At 48.3% G+C, this 21,670-nt stretch overlaps 1 protein-coding gene across 2 annotated transcripts in view; it reads left to right on the plus strand.

The window, feature by feature from the left end:
- The window catches only part of Arhgef3 (Rho guanine nucleotide exchange factor 3), a 291,654-nt gene that overhangs the window by 20,427 nt on the left and 249,557 nt on the right, over nucleotides 1–21,670 (plus strand). For both annotated transcript variants that reach the window (XM_021203021.2, XM_029541454.1), the window contains one exon: nucleotides 14,751–14,844. In XM_021203021.2, the coding sequence (XP_021058680.2) occupies nucleotides 14,801–14,844 (44 nt within the window). In that variant the 5' untranslated portion in view covers nucleotides 14,751–14,800. The remainder of the gene's footprint in view (nucleotides 1–14,750; nucleotides 14,845–21,670) is intronic.

A 21,670-nucleotide genomic window follows, 5' to 3' on the forward strand; every position in this document is an offset into this window, starting at 1 on the left:
CCCACAGTGGACTGGATTTTCCTACTCCAAGTAATCATACATATAGTCTGCCACAGACATGACTATGGCCAAACTGATCTAGGTAATTCCTCACTAAGCACCCTTCCAGGCAATTCTGGGCTGTGTCAGGTTGACAGTCAAAACTAACAAGCACAAATGTGTGCATGTATGTGTTCATGTATGTGTATGCATGAATGTGTATGTATGTAAGAGGAGGCCAGGGGTTGATCCTGAGTGTCTTCTGGGGGCAGATTCCAGGTTGAGTAGACTCTGGGGCCAGGCACGGGGCTTGTACTTTTGTGGCATCTGGACATGTAAGCAGATGCTCTTACTCTGTGCGTTTCTGACCAGGAAAGGGACGCATTCCTTCCAGCCCATGTGCCAGCTGCTACAGGATGCAACTAATGCCCTGCTTGTGGATTGGAAGGCTTCATTGGCTATGTGCTTGTGACCTGCAACACAAAAGTTCTAATGTATCTAATCCTAGAAAAGGATCTGTAGGGATCAAGAGCATAGGACCTAGAGCCAGAAGCCCGGCAGCATGTGACTCAAAGACTGGAATGTGAACTATGAGGAGAGGAGGCAATAGAATAAGGGGCCATACACTGGCCTGTGGCCTAGGGGAAGCCACACCTCGGCTTCTCACTTGGATGATAGGGGATACTGTTGATGGGATGGGGATAGTATTAGCTCACACTTCATTGCGGTGTGGATAGAGTGGGATGACAGCCTTCCGTTGGCATGGTGACGATGGCGAGATGCTGAAGGGCGCTAACGCTCAGAGACACAGAGACACGGGACTAGTGAAGAGGACAGAGCCTAATGGGCCCAGTGAGCATGCGTGGGAGCCTCAGCGCCTGATGGGCCCATTGAGCATGCGTGGGAGCCTCAGTGCCTGATAGTCCCAGTGAGCATGCGGGGGAGGCTCTTACAGCCCCTCTGTAGAGCACAGCGAAGGTTTGCTGGCGTCATAATTATTCAGTTATCTAGTTCCCCCCATAGTTATAAAATTTAAACAAAATGTATTTTTGAAAAGTGTGTTTTAAGTTCACTTGGGGACCCAACCTGAACTGAGCTGATAAGTAATTCACGTATGAGGCAGAAACGGTCCTAGCTTGCAGCAGTATTTACACACCTGTGGAGGATTGTGCCCTGTGGTATTTGTTTGTTTGTTTGTTTGTTTGTTTGTTTGTTTGTTTTAGCACACACATACTATATGTTACCTTTTCAAGATGCAACAATTCTGAAATGTTTCCAACTCCTAGGGGCAGGAAGAGGCGTCAGTGGATCTCTCTTCCATGACGGATGCTCCGGGTGGCCATTTCTACCGTTTCTTTGGCTTATAAAAGGATGCTACAGTCACTGTCCTTCATAGACATGGGACTTCTGGGTCAAAGAGCATAGGTATTTAAAATTTGGCATCTATTGAATGAGGTTGCCATTTCCACCAGTGTTGTGTGACAGTAAATTTGTTGCCAGTCACTCACAGTGTAACTGGAGCGATGGTAACCTTTAGTGAGAGCCTTGGAGGATTTCATTTCCTTCCGTTCAGCCCAGACATGCGCAGATAAACATGCTACCCCCTTGTTGCCCAGAATCCATGGCTGCTTGTGTCGTTCATGGCCATCCATAGCTATGGCCCCTACGCCTGTGTTCCTGCTCCTTGCTACAAAGCTTGCAATCTTTTCTTTCTAGTCTGCCCTTAGCCTATCTTACCAGCCTCTCTCTGACTCTCTGGCTTTCCCCCTCCTATGAAACTTAAACCTCATAACAACATCAATGTCCTTGACCACCACCAACCAGTCCCCATGACTCAGACCTCGATCCCTCTCCCATGTTACCTTCTCTGCTCTGTAACCTTGCCTCTGAGGAAGCAGCAGACATAGCTTGGTTCTAGATATTATGTCGTCAGAGGCCTGAGATAAGATGACCCGTGGCTGGGGAGGTGGAGAAGGAGAGGGAACAATACTTAGAGGAATCAACCTGCAGGAAGGTCCTAAGGCAAGCTTGAAGGGAACATTGGTATCTTTAGAACTCTGGGGAACCTTTGCAGAGTCAAAGCCCTAGAGTTCCATGGCTGGCAGGCTCAGACTTCCCACACCCGTGGGTCACAGTGGAGAAGGTGTTAGTGGCAGGGATGGGGAGTAGGGTGGGGCTAGAGGGAGAAGGATCAGGCCTTGGGCCCAGATGGGACTAACAGCTAAGAGAGAAGAGAGGTTAAAACCTTTCCCAGGTCTCTGGAGTCAAAGTCTGAGTGAACAGAGCTGTTACTGGAGCACGGGACTCAGCAGATACAGGTAGAAAGAGCCACATGATTGGATTTCTGGGTTCAAACCCCATTGTCAGCATTTGTTGGCAGCAGCACCTTTTTAGGGCTGTGGTACCAGCGGCCAAGGAGCAACATGTGGCAGGTGTTAGGTCTGTGCAAATCTTGCCTTCCCTCAAGCGGTGAGGGCACCCTTACTTCTTCAGACCTGAAATTGCCTCTTAAGGCATCGACTTCCCAGCTCTCCTGTCAGGAAGCCCAGACCCTCAACTCAAGGTCTAGTCAGTAGAGCCCGGGACACTTTGTATTTCTGAAAATTCCCCTGGTGAGTCCAGCTGCTCAGAACTGTGTGCACTGGTGGAGGGCAGGAGGTTCTGGCTTCCCACCCAGGGCTGGGTGAAGCAACTACTGCACATGCGTGGGTTTCTCACAGATAAACCCAGCAAGCTGCCTCCATCCCAGGAGGACAAAGAAGTGCAGATGCCCAGGCCCAGACAAGACAGGCTTGCTGCTTAGGCCGTCCTGTGCCCTGTCATATAAGCTCTGAACGCTGACTCTGAAATCCTGTGACTGTCATGGAAACACAAGGCTCTTATCCTCAAGCCACATGCTCCGGCATGTCACCCCATGCTGGGTGAGGTCGGTTTCCTTGATGCCAGGTCACCAGGTGAGGCTTTTAGGTGATGGCCGGAATCGAAAGGCCTGGGTTGTCCTGATCTCTTGTGTCTCTCTTCTATCACCAGTGATAACCCAAGGGTAATTGTCTTTATCATAGCTAATACTCCAACAGTGTGGAGTCCTCATCCCTACTGTTTTAGTTCGTGGTCCTCTTCTCTTGGGAGGACAGCTCTTCCCATGCCTCAGCTCTTCTATCTTAGCAGAGAATGGGGCTGAAGTGCCAGGCTTTGCCTTCAGAACTATCTATCTAGTTCCACGGCCTGCCTTTTTGTTAGACACAAAAGAATGACTATAACCCGACAGAAATGCCCTGAAAGTTTTCAGTTCTAAGGAAAGTGTGGTGTTGGATATCTGTGCCTATCCTGCCTAGTGAGAAGAGCTGGTAACCCCCTAGCTGAGTCTCCTCACAGCAGGGGAAGGGCTGGCAATCTGCACAACAAGGCTAAGACTGGATGTGGCTGGCAGCTTCACAGTACACCCTCCCCACACCCCCAATCTTTTGGGATCCGGAATTCTGGAGGGTGTCTGGCAAAGCTGATCCAAACCTAGGAGCCCAGAGTCAGGGGAGAGAGGGGAGTTTTTAGAAGGCAGGTGGGGGTGTGGTCGGGGGAGGTGTCTGGAAAGAAGCCCACGTATACTTCCAGCAACCCAGCAGGAAGGAGCTGAAGCACTCAAGAGGTACATGGAGGGTTACTGGCTGACTGGCTGGGATGCTGGTTTACAGCCTCCGGAGATCTCCATGCGTGTACAGTCTTGCCTTCTGGGTGGGTCTGTAATGTTTCCTCGCAAGGTAATTTTTTTTTTTTTTAATCTGCCTTCTTCTCACCCCCTGTGTGTACAGCCTTGATGCTTGGGAAAGCTTCCAGGTCTGCCACGCAGGTCCTTAACCGGTCAGCTACCCTAGCCTCGGTTGGTCCAGCGGAGGTCTCCTGCCTGGCAAATAGGAGGGAAGTGGGGCTTGCTCACCATCGGGCCTGCAGTGAGCTGTGTGGTAGCCTGCCTGAAAGTTACTTTGTCTTCTCACGTTTGTTCTGAAAAGGAGGAAGGGACCCTAGCTCTAGGTGAGGCACCCGTGGTGGATTCTCAGCTTGAGTCCCTACAAACCCCCCCACGAGTTTGAGTCCTTTATAGTACCCTTTTCCAGTTGGAGAAACTGAGGCACAGTAAAGTCATTTCCTAGGTCTCATAGCCACTAGGTGGTGGGAAAAGAGAGTTCTGGGGGTCCAACTTTAGAACCTAAGGCCTCCCTTGATAGTTAGTTTATAGTATAGGTGTCTTAGTAGCCTGTCGGTCATAAAATCAATGTCATCCTGGAGTTCTGGTAGCATGGGCTTGGAGTCCTCTTGCATCCCGTGGTCCTCTGGTAGTTAATTTATGCAAACTAAATTAGAAGCTAAAAGGAAAAAGACAGAGGAATAACCATTTAGTCTACTTAATGAGTGTATGGTCTGGAAAGGGTAGACGAGAAGGATAGTAAGGTCCCTTAAGCTGGTCACGCCTGCCCCCATTGCCCAGCTAATGGCCGCAGTCCGGTGTGCGCATGTGGGAGTTACTGGCCTGTGCTGCTTCCCTCCCCCCCCCATACACCCCCAGTTTGCTTTGGCGAACGGTCTCCTTCTCCTTGCTAGTCCCTTGGGAGGGATGCTGTTGGGAACAAGTCTTCTACCCTAGTGGAGCATCGGGCTCATGTCCTCCTGCCTTTCCCTCCCTGTTCCCTCTTCCTTTCTTCTCTTCCCCTTCTGTGAATATTGTGACACATTATGTAGCCGGCCTGCTCTGGAATCCTCCTGCCTCAGCTTCTATACCTGGGCTCCTGTTATCTTCTAATCCTGATGACTGATGTGATTTGGTACTACAGGTCTAGCCACCTGCCTCCTCACCTTTCCGTTGGGGGGATCCCAGGGTAATTTTGGACTCTGTAGGATTCTCCCCACTAACTTCATTATGTGCCAGGCAGTGTTAGAAGGATGCAGTTGCTCCTTCCCTTAGCAGCATCTTTCTTAGCTGACACTTGAGGGGCAGAGTACAGGGACGGCACTAACACGCAGCCAGAGGGTTGTTATAGGAGACTCAACTGTTGGGACCTATGGACCGTTAGGGCTTTGGGAGGTCTGGTTGTTCCATGGCGCTGTCCAGTTACAGTGGCTGGAGCTTGGTCACTCTGCACAGGCCAGAATCTGTTTTCTTTCTCTGAGAGCTGAGGGTTACCGTGTCCCTCTATCTCCCTGGCCATTTGGATGACCTCATTCATGGGGTGAAGGTCCTGGGTGAGCCTTGGTCATTCATTACTCAGGAGGCAGAAGCAGGCAAATCTCTGAGTTTGAGGCCAGCCTGGTCTACAGAGAGAGAGTTCTGGGATAGCCAGAGCTACACAGAGAAACAAACCCTCTCTCAAGGGTGGCCGGAGGTGGGGGCAGTGTAGAGAGCTCACCTGTTTGTGGCATTTTAAAGTAGTTTTTTGCTGCTCAGGGGATGCTGCCCAAATGCACTTGCCCTTACATATAATAATTGGCCATGAGGCAGACTGGGCTGCTGTTCTGGAGCTGAGTGAATTCCGGAGTGGGATGTGCCAGCTCTACGACGCTCATTCCAGTAGGTGCCCTGGTAGGCGAAGGGTCAGGCCAGCAAACTTTGCCTTGTCAGGGGAGCCAGTTTTAAAGCTTCCGTTTGAAAAAAACGAGCACAAGAGCATTTAGCGGCCATCTTGCATGGCCCTTGAGGGTTCCTCTTTTCCTGTCATTTCCATTGGGGACTTTGGAGACAGGGGATAAGTGTGCTTGACTTTTAGGGCGATGTGTTTCTTCTTGTTGTCATCGGCTCCTCAGTGCCTGCATGTCCCCATCTGTGAGATGAGTCTTTGCCGAGCATGCTGCTGAAGGGTCCAGTACAAAGGCGCACTGGAGGCCTCGGCGGGCACTGGGCACAGGAGAGAGCCTGGCATCACTGCCAGTGGCGCTGTGGAAGAGGGTAACAATGATATTGGTCCTTGGGCCCCTGGGCAGCCTATTCCCTTGCCACAAATGGACTTGTCTTGAGAGCGTCCCGCTCACAGCAGTCAGCGCAGGACAGGAAACCCTAGACCTATTTCCACTTACTTGAGTATCACTTCCTCTCCACTTTGGGTCTCCCATGGCTTTATAAGCCACCAGTGTGTTTCCTGTCCACCGAGAAAAATGTACTGAATGTCCACGGAGGACAGAGGATGAGGGACCTTGAGAGAATCAGGCAGATAGTCATGGCTTTATATAGCTCAAGGCTTTTCTAGGTTTTTGTTGTTGTTGCATTGAAACTTTTTATTTGCTTATTTATTTTAGAGTTGGGGGAGTCTCATTATATTGCCCAGGCTGGTCTTGAATTTCTTGGTTCATACAGTCATCCTGGGTCAGTCTCCGGGCATAGCTAGAATTACAGCCCTTTGCCACCAAGCTGGGTTTTCATTTTCTTTCTTCAGGATGCACAGACTTAAACCCGTGAACCTTGTACCTCTAACCCTGGAATCACCTACTCTTTAACGTTAAATTATTTACTCTGTGTGTGTGTGTGTGTGTGTGTGTGTGTGTATGTGCGTGCGTTCCATGGCATGCACGCATGTTGGGAAGGGAGAACAGCATGTAGGAGCTGGCTCCTCTTCCACCCATGTGAGTCCCCAGGATTAAACTCCAGGTCATCCAGTTTGCTAGAAAGTGCCTATACCAGCTGAGGTATTCCAGCAGTCCTGGGATTATTTTGTAGAACAGGAACTTTCTCAAGTAAATCATAGGGGAGAAGAGAAGCCCCGGATGAAACGGAAATACCTTTAGGACTGGTGGCTTCCTTTCCAAGCCCTCTTGTCTTGGGATCTGGGATTGGTTCCTTTCACTGGAGGACTGAACTGGACCAGATCTCCACCCAAGCCTCCATAAACCAGCACATGATGGAAGCAGGGTCCACAGAGTCAGGCTTCAGACACCCAGAGGAAACTGGGACGGTCCCTCTGTGTGCAGCTAAGCTCTCAGGAGGGCCCTGAGGCTGCCTGGCAGGGTTGGAAGTACTTGCTGGAGCCTGTGTGATAATTGCCCTGGATCTGGTTCAGCATTGCAGCATCTTGACACTGTATGTGGAAACTCAGTGCCCCGGGCCCTTGTATCTATAGCTCTCTTCTCTCCCTGACGGGGTGGCAGCTTGTGGGCCTATGAGTCCTGTATGTTGTATTTCTTTCACTTCTTTTCCTGAGATTCTGGGGTGGTCAGATCCCCACCAGGGCTGTTTTGTTTTTCCAGCTGTAGCAGCTGTGTGGCATCCTCTGTCAGAGGGGAGAACACACAGTTCCCGGATATTTCTCATCTGTTCACCACGCATTGCGCTCACCGAAGTGTGCTTAGTCAGGGAACCCCCCCCCCCCCCCCGTGCAGGTGGGGAACCACCGGTTCACACTGGTGGGATTAGGGTGAGGGAAGAGAGTGTCAGGGGTATGAGGAAGGGTCCTCTGGTGAGACCCAGGCTGTGGGTGTGACTGGTTGAGTTCAGGCAACTGCTTATCCTCTGCTTCCTCCCCAAAGGGGCCCCAGCTTGTTGACCTTCCAGGCTCTCACATACCCATCAAAGCTGCACACGCACAGTGTCTCTCCAAGGTGACATCTATGACTCAGGCTGGCTTGACCTTCTCCACCTTGTCCCTGTTATGTCACACTGCACTGGGAGGCTCAGTGCTTTTTTCTTCTGGGGCTGCGGATGGAACTCGGGCCCTTGTACCTACCAGGCAAGAGCTATAACAAAAGTCTTTGGTGTTTTATTTTTATTCATTTTTTTTTTAATGCCAAGTCTCACTATGTAGGTCAGGTTGGCTTTGAAGTTGTAATCCTCCTGCCTCTATCACCGTACCAAGCTAGTCAATGTTTTTTTAAAAACAAAACAAAACAAAACAAACAAAACAAAACAAAAAAACCAAAAACATGGAAAAATAATTGAAAAGATCCTAAAATCATTAGTGATCCCGAGGCCTGCCATCACTTTCATCAGCTCCATGTCCTGTATCCCATCTCAGAGGCAGATATTCAAAACAGCACTGGGTACCAGGGAGATGACTGGAGCAAAGTGTTTTCCCCACAACTGTGAGGAGTAGAGTTTGAATCCCATGTAGATGCTGATGGGTGTGTTGGGACAACAGACCCAAGATGAGAGAGGGGGGGTGGTGGATTCCTGGAACAACTGGTTAGAAGAGCTAATTCAGCAAGCTCTGGGTCCAAGTGAGATACTTTGTTTGTTTATTTGTTTTTTGTTTGTTTGTTTTGAGGCAGGGTCTCTCTGTGCAACCCTGGTTGTCTTGAAACTCACTCTCTAGACCAGGCTGTCCTAGAACTCAGAGATAAACCTGATGCTGTCTCCTGGATGTTGGGATTAAAGGCATGCACTGCCACCACCATCTGGCTGAGATCTCGTCTTGATATCTAATGTGGAAATAATCAAGGAAGACACCCAGCATCATACTACCTGTGGGCACCACACACATGTGCACACATATGTATGCATATATGCAAACACACAAAAACATGCATGCACACCACACACACATGTAAACCTTTTTAAAAACAATGAAGCTGGCTTTGGCATTGTCTGCCTCCTTTCCCCATCCCAGTTCTGAGCACTGTACTCACAGTATGGCAGCGCTCTGTATCCCCAGTCCCAAGAATTTGTTTCTTCCAAGTGTTAGACATATTTGCATATACACAGTGCATGCTTGAGATTGGTAGATAGCCAGGTTTGGGGGACAGGTGGAAAAAAGCTAGCCATGAGTTAGTATATTCTGGTTTCTTTGGATTAAATTCCCACCATGACTAGTTTCAGGGCACTGACCTGGCCTGACTGAGCATGGCTGAAAGGAGACACGTGGGTTGTGCCTCTGCCTTGAAGCTGGCATGTGTTGTCTCCAGTGCACAAAACAGGCTTTGGGGACAGGAGGATTGCTCTGAGTCCAGACAGAGTCTGGGTTACCCCATGTCATGAGTTCTAGTCTAGTCTAGACTATAGAGTGAAACTCTATCTTGGAAAACCAAAAGCAAAATACACGAAAAAAGAGAAAGAAACCTAAGTTTGCCAGAAGTCCCCAAAGCCATCCTGTGCTCTCTTCCAGGCACTGTTCACTCCTCCTAAGCAGCAGGTCTTCCTGTGTTACATCACTCATCACATCCCATGGAGATGCACCTGAGTCTGTTTGCTTGCTTTCACTGTCGCTCTGTCCTCCATCCTGGACTGTCCTCATTCACTCCATGCCCTGCTGATGGTTGGGGTTGCTAGTCATTTCCTCCTCTCATCCTAGGGAGTCTGTGTGCCCCTGGCGCATAAGCATTTTTGTGTGTATCCGTGAAGATGCTCCAGACAGACCATCCTGGGAAATCCAAAGATGGCCAGTGGATACTTGGATAGAGTACCATGCTGCCACAGATGCCCTGCTGGGTCCCTGTGATGCCGAGTTGTGTTTGGACACTAGCTGAGAAGCAGGTCTTGATGGACGGGAACACCCAGGTTTAAGCCTGTCATCAGCATTGCTGGCCTGTGTGCACCTCTGTGATGGGCAGCTCCGGGTCTGGCTTGTTATCTCTGCTTCAGTTTAGTGTCCGAAGCTGTCCTTGAGGGATGTGACCTTGCTTTTTAGCCATGGCTCTGGGTCATCCTTCTTGGCTGTTGAGGAGGTGAGGTCATCTGGGGCAGATGGCTTGGGACCTTGTGGTCCTAGGCCAAACTGTCCAATAAGCCGTTATCTCTGGCTTTGGCTCTAGGCCTGAGGTGGGTAGACCACAGGGAGAAATGTTCTCTCCCTTCTCTGCAATGGGAACCTGGAGGACAAACCTGGGCTGTTCGACACTGATAAGTTTTTATAAAGTGCATAGCAGAAGACGCAGGAGCTTTGAGTCTCTTTGAGGGAGTTGGTCCATTTCTGAGATCCACTAATGAGATCATGTTTGAAGAGTCTTTTTTTTTTTTTTTTTTTTTTGTATTGGTCTGACTTCTAGCTATGTTTATTCAGCAAAGTTGCATAGGTCATTAGATACAATGTATATCCTGGCTGTCCTGGACCTCACTCTGTAGCCCAGGCTGGCCTCAAACTCAGAAATCCACCTGCCTCTGCCTCCCAAGTGCTGGGATTAAAGGCCTACGCCACCACTGCCCGGCTTGATGAAGAGTCTTGATTTGTCACTTGTATATTTGTGAAACCTGCTGGGCTCTAGAAACTGATTGCATGGGTTTTTTTTTTTTTTCTTTCTTCCACGTTCCTTTCTTCCTCTTTTGGAAACAAGGTCTTGCCATACAGAGGCCAGAGTGTTCCAGAGCTCACGATCCTCCTGCTTCAGCCTCTCAAGTGCTAGGTGCCAGGTGTGGGTCACTATAACTGAGAACTTGGGAGGGTGGGGCAGGAGGATTACTGTGAGTCCACACTCAGTCTGGGTTATGCTATGCCATGAGTTCTAGTCTAGTCTAGGCTACAGGGTGAGTCTCCATCCCAAAAATCAAAAACAAAAAAACAAAAAACAAAAACAAAAACAAAAACAAAACCCCAAAAACCAGAAGCAAAATACACAAAAAAGAGAAAGATACTTAAATTTGCCAGAAGTCCCCAACCCCATCCTGTGTCCTCTTCCAGGCTTTGTCTATTCCTCCACCCACTGACCTGATACCTAAGAGGTTGGGACAGTTGGAACTGCCCCCTCCTGTCTGAGAACCGACTGTCCAGGTGACCTCAGCTTGAGTTGTTGCCTGTCATCGTTTTCCTCTTGATGACGAGCCTTTGTACAGTGTCCCGGTTGAAGCTTGTGGTGCCTTACACAGGACCCTCTAAAACAGCCGTTCTTAACCTGGGAGTCATGGCCCATTTGGGGGGTCGAATGGCCCTCTCTCAGACGTTGCCTAGGACCATCTGCACCATATCAGATATTTACATTGCGATACATAACAATAGCCAAATTACCATTATGAAGTAGTGATGAAAATAATTTTATGTTTACAGTTTCACAGCACGAGGAACTGTATGAATGGGTTGCAGCATTAGGAAGGTTGAGAACCACTGTCCCCAGAGATGCCCTTGATTTAGAAGGACTTGTAATACTTGACAGTAGGTGACCTCCGGTGGCAAGAGGGACTTTGTAGATGTTAGGTTAAGGATCATCCCATGGGGAAAATTGTCCTGAATTAATTATTCTAGAGGGACCAGCGTCATCCCAGTGACAGAAGGAAGTTGTGGGGAGGCAGTGTCCAAGACAGAAGTGACACTTTGAGCTGAGGGAGGAACGAAAGGTCTGAAGATGCCACATTGTTGTCTCTGAAGATGAAGAAAGAGATGAGCTGAGGGGTCGGTCTATCCAGGTCAACCTCTGGAAGCTGAAAATGCAAGAGAAAGATAGATTTCTAGTGCTTCTGGAAGGAGTGCAGTCCTGTTGGAGGACACACTTTGTGGTGGTTTGAATATGCTTGGGCCAGGGAGTGGCACTATTAGGATGTGTGTCCTTGTTGGAGTAGGTGTGTCACAATGAGTGTAGGTTATAATACCCTGGTCCTAGCTGCCTGGAAGTCAGTCTTACATTAGCAGCCTTCAGATGAAGCTGTAGAACCCTCAGCTCCTCCAACACCATGCCTGCCTGGATGCTGCCATGCTCACACCCTGTTGATAATGGACTGAACCTCTGAACCTGTAAGCTAGCCCCAATTAAAGATTGTCCTTTATAAGATTTGCCTTGGTCACGGTGTCTGTCCATAGCAGTAAAACCTTAACTAAGACACATTTTGTTACTTAGTTTGTGTAACAATGGGAAAATACTGTTTGGAAAAGTGCTCCTGAGAACATTCCAGAACACATCCTGTACTGAGTGAGTATAGTGACTTGATGTTACCACAGTCTCCCAAGATGGTCCAAGAGCAGCAGTCTGAGCTCTGGTTGATTATGTTCTCACCAGCGTCTGTGCCTTCTGGGAGTAGACATTTTTAAGGGACAAAACAACAGGACCTCGTGGCCAGTGTACACATTGGTGCCATAGGTACAGGAGGCCAGTGATCAGGAAATGCCAGTAAATTCCGACTGCAGGCAGCTGAGGAGAGGAATGAGGGCGTGGTCACACTAAATTCCTCTTCCAGAGCAGTAGCTGCGATGGCCGATGGCCGACTGCTGATGACCCTGGGATTGACACAGAACTTTCCATCTGAAGAGTTAGAACGGCACAGACAGACCTCATCTTTGTCTGGCTCTCACTAACCACGGCGAGTGGTGAGGAAAAGCCCAGGCTGTGAAGTCCGCTGCTTGGCGTAAGAGTTGCCGTCACCTGAGAGCGGGTCTCAGCCTCCTGGAGCTCTGTGTATGTCTCTGTAACGCTGGCGATCCTGGCTCCCCCGGGGCGGTGGGCAGGTGCCTGTGAGAACCAAGGTTACCGCCTTAGGCAATGGTGGTGGTCGTGCTTATCACCAACCGAGGCGTGAGTGAGGTGTGGGATAAGTTCCTTTTACAGGAATTGGCAATTCTGAGCTCAGTGTCCATTTGTTTGATCATTCATTCACTCATGATCAAGATATACACTAGATATGTAATATATAGTCTGTAATACAGTGGCAAGAATTGCAGACTCCTAAGGTGGTGCACCTGCTCATTATTTGTAATTTAGTATCTGTGGTCTGGGTGACCATTTCTATGAACTTTTTTTTGTTGTTTAAATTTTGGGGGAGTGTGAGGGACGGGTGTCATCTCAGGGACGCTAAGTACACCCTCTGCCATTGCCAGGCACCCCCTCTCCCCACCCCCAGTTTCCTGATTCCTAGTGTGAGTCAGTAGTAGTGCCTTCTTTCTAGGTCTGGTGTGAGAATTCCGTGTTTGGAACCTGGTCCGTGACACCCCTCAGCGCCGAGGTAGAAATTCTTGCACTGCCCTCAGGTACAAGCCGATAGTTTCCAAATGGCTCCATGGGGTGTACTTGCAATATGAACACTTGGGAATTGAAGACCCGAGGTTTAGAAGTTCTTGGTTCTGCAAGCTACGTAGTAAGTTGGAAGTCAGCTTAGTTTATGTGTGTGTGTGTGTGTGTGTGTGTGTGTGTGTGTGTGTGTGTCTCAAAACAAAAACCTAAAAGGCAACAGAATACTTTGTTATCCTGGGTCAAGCTAGCCACTCCTCCCAGTTTAGTGGGGGGGCAGGGGGTTTGCTGGATTCTCATTGAGGATGAGTGAGAGGGTCCTGTGCTTCGTGCAGAAGAGTTTGATATTGAGCCATCTTGGCTTCCAGACTGGAGGTGGGATGGGACAATCCTAGCCACAGAGTGAGCCAGATGTGAGCGGTTGCTATTTCCCTCCTGCTTTGCAACTGCATTGCCAAGGCACCCCCGGAACTCTGTACTCAGGCCCCGCTTCTTCCCCCTCTCCTTTTGCAGGATCAACGGCTGGTCAGTCGGTCGGTCATTAAGCTCTCCTTATTCCTGCCCCACCCCCCAGAATGAACAGGCGGCAGCTGATGAAGTTAGCTCTGATGGAAGCCAGATCAGTGGCCCTAGACAGGGATCCAGATGCTAAAAATATCTCGTGGCCTGATCTTTACAAGTTAAATGAAAGACCAGCGTGGGAGGCAGGGGCTGGGGAATCTCTCGAACACTGGGTCTGGCTGGCTGGGGGCAGGCATCCTAGGAATCTGGTCCGTCTTACCTGGATCAGAGTCAGTCAGATGGTGTTTAACCTGGGAGAAGGTCAGAGCCACGTGGACCAGATGGGGGATGATAAGTCAGAGAACTACAGGCCTTTGAGGCTCAGTGGTCAAGGTGGTTGTAGCAGCAGTGCTGGGTGTACATGTGGCAGCAGATTAGCCAATCGTGGGTGACCAGCATTACCCTTGATCCCTGTCTAGGAGGCACTGGGTTGGAAGTGAACACATTATCCCTAAAGTAGTTGGTTTCTGTCTAGAGGCATGTCTATGGAGAGAATCTTTCTTGTGATGTTAACCACAATCTTCTTGGTGAGGAATGAAGGAGCCTAGGAGTATGGCTGGTGTTCCCTCCCGGGCAGATGCTCCCAGAGTGAAGAGGAGGAAGGCTCTCTGGTTCCTCCTTGTTTCTTCCTCTGTCTCCCATTAGCCTCTGTAACTCCTGAGTACTTCAACTCCGATCTTCGACGTAGACATCATGAGCTTTGAGGGGGACAGTACCATTACAAGGAGTCATTTTGTGACAACTTCAGATATTATCTATGTTCCTTGTCCTGTACCAGGCGACTTACTCAATAGTCTCAGAAGATTCGCAAGGATGCCCGGGAAAGTAGTGCCTGAGAACTCAGATACATTATTATCCCTTTTGGAAACCAGGATGTTTTAATTTTTTTTCAGATTGTGGAATATCTGCATATCTGTAATGAGATATCTTGGAGAGGGGGCACAACTCTAAACACAGGATTTATCTTTCATATATACCTTATGTACATAGCCCAAAGTTACCTTTATGTAATATTTTAAACATTAATTTCATGACTAATACAATGTTTCCTGGTCTAGAATATTTTACTTGGGATCTTGTTGGTGTTCTGAAAGTTTTAGATCTTGGAGCATTTTAGAGTTTGGACTTTTTTTTTTTTTTGATTTAGAGATGTTTAATTTGAGATTGTGGAAGAAAGGATGGATTTGAAGGGATCCAGGGTAGCATTTGGTATAGTCTAATGTGGCCCTCTTGGTGTGTGTAAATAATGCTCATTTGACTTATTTAGGTCCTGATTTAAGTTGGTATAGAGGAACAGGCTTCACTGTGACATTTTCCTTCATGTGTGTCATTGTGCTTTATTCTAACCCATTCCCCTGGTCCCTTTGTTTTTTTAGGAAAGAAGATCTGGGCCTGGCACGCCAAGTCTGTAGAGCTTTTCACAGTAATGAATCGGTGCATTTACAGAGGAATGGAAGAGCACAAGGAAAGGTAACAGTTAAGGAAAGAAGTGTCCACAGTGATTCCCTACAGTGTTGCCTCCTCCTTGCCTGTTTGTGTTGGTAGAGAGAGACCCAGAAGAATCTGGAGGTTGCAAGGGGCTAGGTGAGGAGCTTGGTAGTAGAGCGTTTTCCCAGCATGCATCAGGCTCTGGGCTTAACCCTCTGCCCGCCAAACACACATCTCCTTTCCCATCTCCAGTTTGATCCACCAGAGGAGAGAAACCATTGTTAAATATGAAGGAATTTTTTTTTTCAGCCCTAGAAGAGCTGGGATCAATAGGAACAATGTGGTGTAAAATGTGTCTTGGTGTAAAACTGTGGGTGTTCATCCCCGTACACAGCCGCGCCTGCCTAGAACATCGTGTTTATGAGTGATCAGTCTCTCAGGAGTGAGAGGGAGGGACACTAAGGTCTTCTGAGGCATTTCTCCCTCCCTCCCTCCCTCCCTCCCTCCCTCTTTCTTAAGAATACTTTTTTAATTTTAGAAATTAAAAAATAACGTTAATTCTCAGTCCTGAACCCATTCCTGCTCTTTCCTATGCTCACCTCAGCCTCTGTTTATCCTTTATATAATATCTACATTTCCTTCTAGAACTTTTTCTGGGTATCTAGATATATAGAAGGAAGGCCATCCTTTCATTTCTTTTTCTTTGTTGTTGTTGTTGTTGGTGGTGGTGGTGTGTGTGTGTGTCTCACACATGTATGCGGAAGCCAGAGATTGACGTTACCTTATCTATTGAGGCAAGGTCTCTCATTTGAACCCAGAGCTTGCAGACTCACCCAGTCTCAATAGCCAGTTTGCTCCAGGGAATCCTGTTTCAGCCTCCCATGTGTAGAGGTTATATAGGTGGGCTGTCATGTCTGCTTGGTGTATGTGTGGGTTCTGGGGATCCAATCTCAGGTCTACACATTTGGGCAGCAAACTCTTTTACCCGCCCACGGGTCCATCCTCCCAGTCTGCCATTTCTTTCTTTCTTTTTTTTTTTTTTTAAATGCATGTTGTGCTGGATGCTTATTTTGCAACCCTTTAAAACATTTAATGATGTATCCAGTGAGGCAGCCTGTGTCAGTCTCCTTTGTTTTCACTCCATACCAAGCATGAGGAGTGTCTATCTCACTGATTGCTGAGCCAGCTTATAATGGTTAGACTGGTTCTGGGTTTGCTGGGATGTGTGCTGCGATATATTCCTTTGGGCACGCAAGCTAATGGTTCTCTGTGGTGGTTGCCAAGGAGAAGAGTCGCTGGATCATCCTAATACACACTTGAGAATCTGATAAACACGGTCAGATCGCTCTCTGATGAGCACAGTTTGACTTGTCAACGGGGTATCAGCTTTCCTGTTCGCCCGTCTCCTGTTCATCTCAGATCTGTTCCTCAATTTTTGCTGTCTGCTGGGTGGACAGCATACCTCTCTGGGGTTATAATTTTTTCTCCTTCTTCCTCTGGGGGGAGTTCATCTTGGGACTGTTGCTTAGTTTCATCTCCTGGTGATACCCATAAACTTCTGTACTCCCAGGGAGCCATCTCTCCAGAGACCCAGGGCTCCAGCAGCATACCTGGGCAGTCCTGGCCCTTCCCAGGTGCAGAGACAGCTTTGCTTTCTCTCCTGAAGCATATCCAGGCTGCTGTCCCAGGGGTCCAGGGTGGAAGCAGCTGCCTCTCTTTTGGCTCTCTGAAGGATTTTGAAGAGCCTGGGGTTAGATTTCGTGACTTCAGGTGGATTTCTTCATCCACCCAGCTGCAGCACCGACAACAGGCTGAGTGTATGTGGCCGGTCAACCCTCTCGGTGCATCTGTTGACCTACCTCTCTGCTTTGGTCCTCACAGAGACTCTAGAAGGAATGAGCAGTGCTCTTCTCCCTATTTTGTAGGCATGGGTGACAGATGAGACCTTATTCAAAAGCCCCACCCCAGGAGCATAAAGGAAAAGTGTGATAATTTGGTCTCCTCTTGGAGACTCAGCTCGTTGCTCTTGTTATGCAGTAACTGAGCCATACTGGCTTAGAGGTGAGCTCTCCTGTGGGACGGGACTTGGAGTGAGCATGCCCTGTTTGCAGTTGCTTCAGCCACTTGCAGCTGTTGCCCTGTGGCTCATCTCTGAGGGGAGAAAGCTCTGAGGAGCTGAAAGGAGGGGGCTGTGTTCTCATCCAGCGTTCGGCCCTGGGCGTTTGTATACCTCCGGCACCTCTGCTCTGGGTACTTTTGAGATCAGAGGCGTCACTTGAGCTCACCCAGCTACTCCTGTGGATGGATTTCCTCAGCTGAGCATCTTTGTTGTGGGAAAGTGAATGTATTTCATTAGAAGGAATGAGTCTGTAGGGATGGAGTACGGAGGAAGTGTTTTGCTTGTCCTTGGTAAACCTAACTTGTCACTCTGCCCTAAAATGTTTCATTTTAGAGTTCATTCGAAGATTAAGAAATTCCAGACGGGACTGAATATGTAGGTCAGTTGTACAGCCTTGCCTGTGTATGTGAAGGCCTAGCTTCCACCCTCAGTACCACACAAACAAGTACATAGCTGAATATATAAGTAAAAGATGCGCAGGTGGAGTCCAATTTCAGATGCCTTCCTAAGTTGCCCTTTCTTACATATTTCAAAGATAAAAATTTGGGGGGCCTGGCTGGCAGGCTTAATGGTTAGAAACACATACTGCTCTTGCAGAAGACCCCAGTCTAGCTCCTAGCACCTGTGCTGACTCATATCTACCTGTCACCCTAACTCTAGAGGGGTCTGACACCCTCTTTAGCCTTCACAGACACCTGCACTCACATGTAGATTACCTCCCCCCCCCATTTAAAAAATGAATCTTTAAAAAAGCACACAGAGCTGGAAGAAATCCTAAATTTACTGCTCTCGTGCCTTATTACCAATTAAGCACACAGCCTAATATTGAGGAAATAATTTTCCAGATTCAAGCTACAGGAGCAGATCCCCGAGGTCTGACTGGCTGTGGCCCTTTCCACGGCATCAAAGCTACCTCCTGTGGGATGAGCTGGTGCCAGAAGCCTGATCACTCTTGTTTCACAGCTAGCGCTTATTATCTGAAGTCCCTGGGGGGGGGGAACTAGCCCATCAGTTTGAATTGTTGAGTCATCCCATGGGCATTTATTGTATATCACTGAGTGTACTAGAAGCAAAAGATAGATAAAATCGGCATTCTCGGAGAACTGAGAGTTGAGTTGGGATGAGGGGCAGTTGCATACTTGGTGAACATGGGTCAGTGGAAAGGCCCTGGTTTTTTTGTAGGTCAGTGGAGAACACAATTGCACACATCCTCGGTCTGGAGGTTGCTATTGCTGTGATGAAACACCATGACCAAAGAGGAAGGAAAGGGCTTATTTAGCTTACACTTCCACAGCGCTGTATCATCAAAAGATCAAGGCAGGAACCTGGAGCCAGGAGCTGATGCAGAGGCTGTGTGTGTGTGTGTGTGTGTGTGTGTGTGTGTGTGTGTGTGTGTGTGTGTTGGGGATGCTGCTTACTGGGTTGCTCAGCCTGTTTTCTTATAGAATCCAGAACCACCAGCCTGTGGGTGGCCCCATCCACACTGGGCTGGGCCCCTTTCACTCCAGTCGCTAAGAAAAATGCCCTCCTAGCTTGCCTACAGCCCAGTCTTCTCGATAAATTTCCTCAGTTGACTCTCAGATGACTCTAGCTTGTATCAAATTGACATCAAATTAACCAGCATGATGCAGGACCACAGTCTGGCCTGGGACCAGCCCACTTTGTGAGGACAGGGCCTTCCCAGCTGGCTACACGGTTCTCCGCATAGTGCAGCTTGGCTCCTGAGATCTATGGACATCTCGTCCGTCTTTGAACCAAGTGTGTTTATTACAAAAACACCTATTCCCACAGTATTTATGGCCATCCTCTCCAGTTCCTTTCTCTTCTTGATGGCAACTGATCTGCTAGGGGCCCAAGATCATAAGTTTTCTATGCAATAAAACCCCAGCGAGTGAAGTTTCCTGCTGCACACAGTGACTATGACCAGATATTATTTCATTGTGAGAGTTTCTGACATTCCCTCAGGTACAAAGAGAATTCCGAGGAGGAAAATTCTTGTCCTTTCTATCAGTTCTTCCCGTGAAATGGGTTTGTAGTGAGAACTTCAGTCATGCTGAGGAACTGGAAAGTTCAAGTTCATTCATTCGTTCATTCATTCACTCACTCACTCATCAGTCCACACTCCATTACCCAGCAAGCCTTAGCACTAAAGGAAAATGCCCAAGGAAGGGCATTTCTTTCCTTGCCCAGTTTCTACTCAGAGGTTGTATACATATGTAATTTCTTCAAAATCAAGTACTCTCCGGCTTAACCGTTACGCGATAGTTGCTGCTTGGTGCCCGTTGGATGATCATGAATATCAGTAGTCAGTGATCTTTGGGTCTCTTACATTCAGGCAGGCTGTCTGTGAAGAAGGCAGATAACCTACATCTCTTAATCATCCCTTGCTTACCTGTATGAGGCAATGAAACAGAAATATTATAGAGTTGGTAGTCTACTGTAGTCTTTAAGGAGTTGGTAGTCTACTGTAGTCTTTAGGGAGTAATGACAAAAGTCAGGGGCCAGTCCTGATGGTGCTGACCTATAATCCCAGCATGTATGAGGCTGAGGCACACAATTGAATGTCCAAGGCCTCCCTAGGCTACATTGGGAGTTTAAGGCCAGTCTAGGCAACTTAGCCCGAGATCTTGACTTAAAATAAAATATTAAAGGAGACCTGGGGTTACAAAGAGAGCTCAGAGGTAGAGCACTCATATAGTGTGTGTGAGACCCTAGGATCAATCTCAATTATTTCAGGTTAATTAAAAATATATTCTCACCGGGCAGTGGTGGCGCACGCCTTTAATCCCAGCACTTGGGAGGCAGAGACAGGCGGGTTTCTGAGTTCGAGGCCAACCTGGTCTACAAAGTGAGTTCCAGGACAGCCAGGGCTATACAGAGAAACCCTGTCTTGAAAAACCAAAAAAAAAATTCTCTTTATATGTGTGAATGTTTTCCTGCATGTAGGTATGGGCATCACATATTGTGAGCTGACATGTAGGTGTCAGGGCCCTTTGCAAGAGCAGACAGTGCTATTAACCCCTGAGCTGCCACTCGAGCCCCCAGGCTCTTGCAGTCTGAAGAAAGAGGTTTTTGAGTTCTAGGCCAGTCTCTGCTGCATAGGAAGACCTTGTCTCAAAAACCAAGCAAATACACAAACTGTTGAGCTCTGCATTACACTGAATCTGGAGGACCCACTGAGGGTGAGCCACTCCTGTGCACTGGCTCTGCTAGGCATTCCTCTCCTGGAAGGAAGAGCCTTGTGTGCTGCCGTGAGCCCTGCTGTGTAGCCCAGGGCACTCCCCTGTGTCAGCTGTTGGACAGATTACATCTGATACCCTTCCCTTAGGGACAGCTTTGGTGAGCTGACTTGGCTGGGGAGCAGTAATATGTAGGTGGTTCTAGGAAAAGAGCTTGGTCCCACATTGAGATTGTTCCCAGAGTGGGCCCCAGAGCCCTGTAACCATTCCTCATCCTGCTAGCTGTTGGCCACTATCTTTTCCCTGGCTCACGTCTCAGCTGCCATCTCGACATTAGCCCTGAGCTGTCTTTATTCATTGGTTTTTTATTAGCTCTTTGTTTACTACTTAAAGGGCGACATGGAACCTGTTCACCTTTCCTCAAGTCTCTAGGGTTCAGCGATGACGTTCACAAACTGGAAAGTGACAGCTAAGAGTTTGCAAGTCCCTCTTTCATGACCTTCAGTGAGACACCTCACCTCTTCTTACCTTCCCCTTCCCAGCATTTCCAAGCAGCTCCTTAGAAAATAGTTTCCTCTTTACAGTAATAGGAATGTCAGGAAGGGAAAAAAAAAAAAAAAGGAGTCTTTCACCAAACGTGTTTGGCCAAGTGCTGATTTAAGTTCAGTTAAGTAGGTGCTTCATGCAGGCCTTGTCAGGGCCTATTAAAGGATCAGATTGCATGGCAGGGATTCTAAACAGAGGTTCATGTTGTATGCAACCCCCAGCCACCCCCAGTCAGCTGTTGGACAGATCACATCTGATACTCAGGGTCCACTCAGTTCAAAGATGTGGTCAGGGCAGGAGACAAGTGTGTGTTTTATGGATGAGGAACCATGCAAGACCTGTCAAGGTGAAGGCAAAGCTGGGCTGTGGTCTTAAGGCCCAGACCTAGGCTTCTGAACCTCAAGATCAGTTTTCTTGTATTTTTTTTTTCCCCACCACACAAAAATATAGCTAACCTTGTTCTGGCCAAAGGCAAGATTTAGAACAGTATTTTAGAAGCTGTCCATGGAACGTGGTAGCCCAGTGTTCAGAAGGCCCAGGCAGGGAGATCAGTTGAGCCCACGAGTTTGAGAATAACTCGGACAATGCAGAGGCCCCCATCTTAACAGACAACTGGCAGTAGTAACTCATCTCTCCAGCTGTTAAGAAACAAACACTTGCCCCTTCTTTCCCCATGTCTTTCAGTGACTAATTTCTACAGAGCCTTATCTGTTGAGGTGGGAGAGTCTCTGGAGAGACTCTGTGTATTCATTGGCTCCACACCCCCTACCAAACCAGGGAAGTATATGTCATTCACCTCCATTTTACAGGAGAGGGAAAGGAATTCTTAAGTACCTGCTCCAAGGTCAGTGGTAATTCTAGGTCTTAGACTGAGATCAGTGTCTTCTGAGGCATGGAAGCCCTCCACATACATGCCTCTTGTCTTTCTTGGACCCCCTCTTTCCTCCCTCTCTGCAGAATGGGCTGCAGCTTACCGAGGCTGTCCCAGGGGTGGAGTCCTATAATTTTGAGATGCAGAGGTATG

The sequence above is a fragment of the Mus pahari genome, chromosome 8 (assembly GCF_900095145.1).
Source record: "Mus pahari chromosome 8, PAHARI_EIJ_v1.1, whole genome shotgun sequence".
Taxonomy (NCBI): domain Eukaryota; kingdom Metazoa; phylum Chordata; class Mammalia; order Rodentia; family Muridae; genus Mus; species Mus pahari.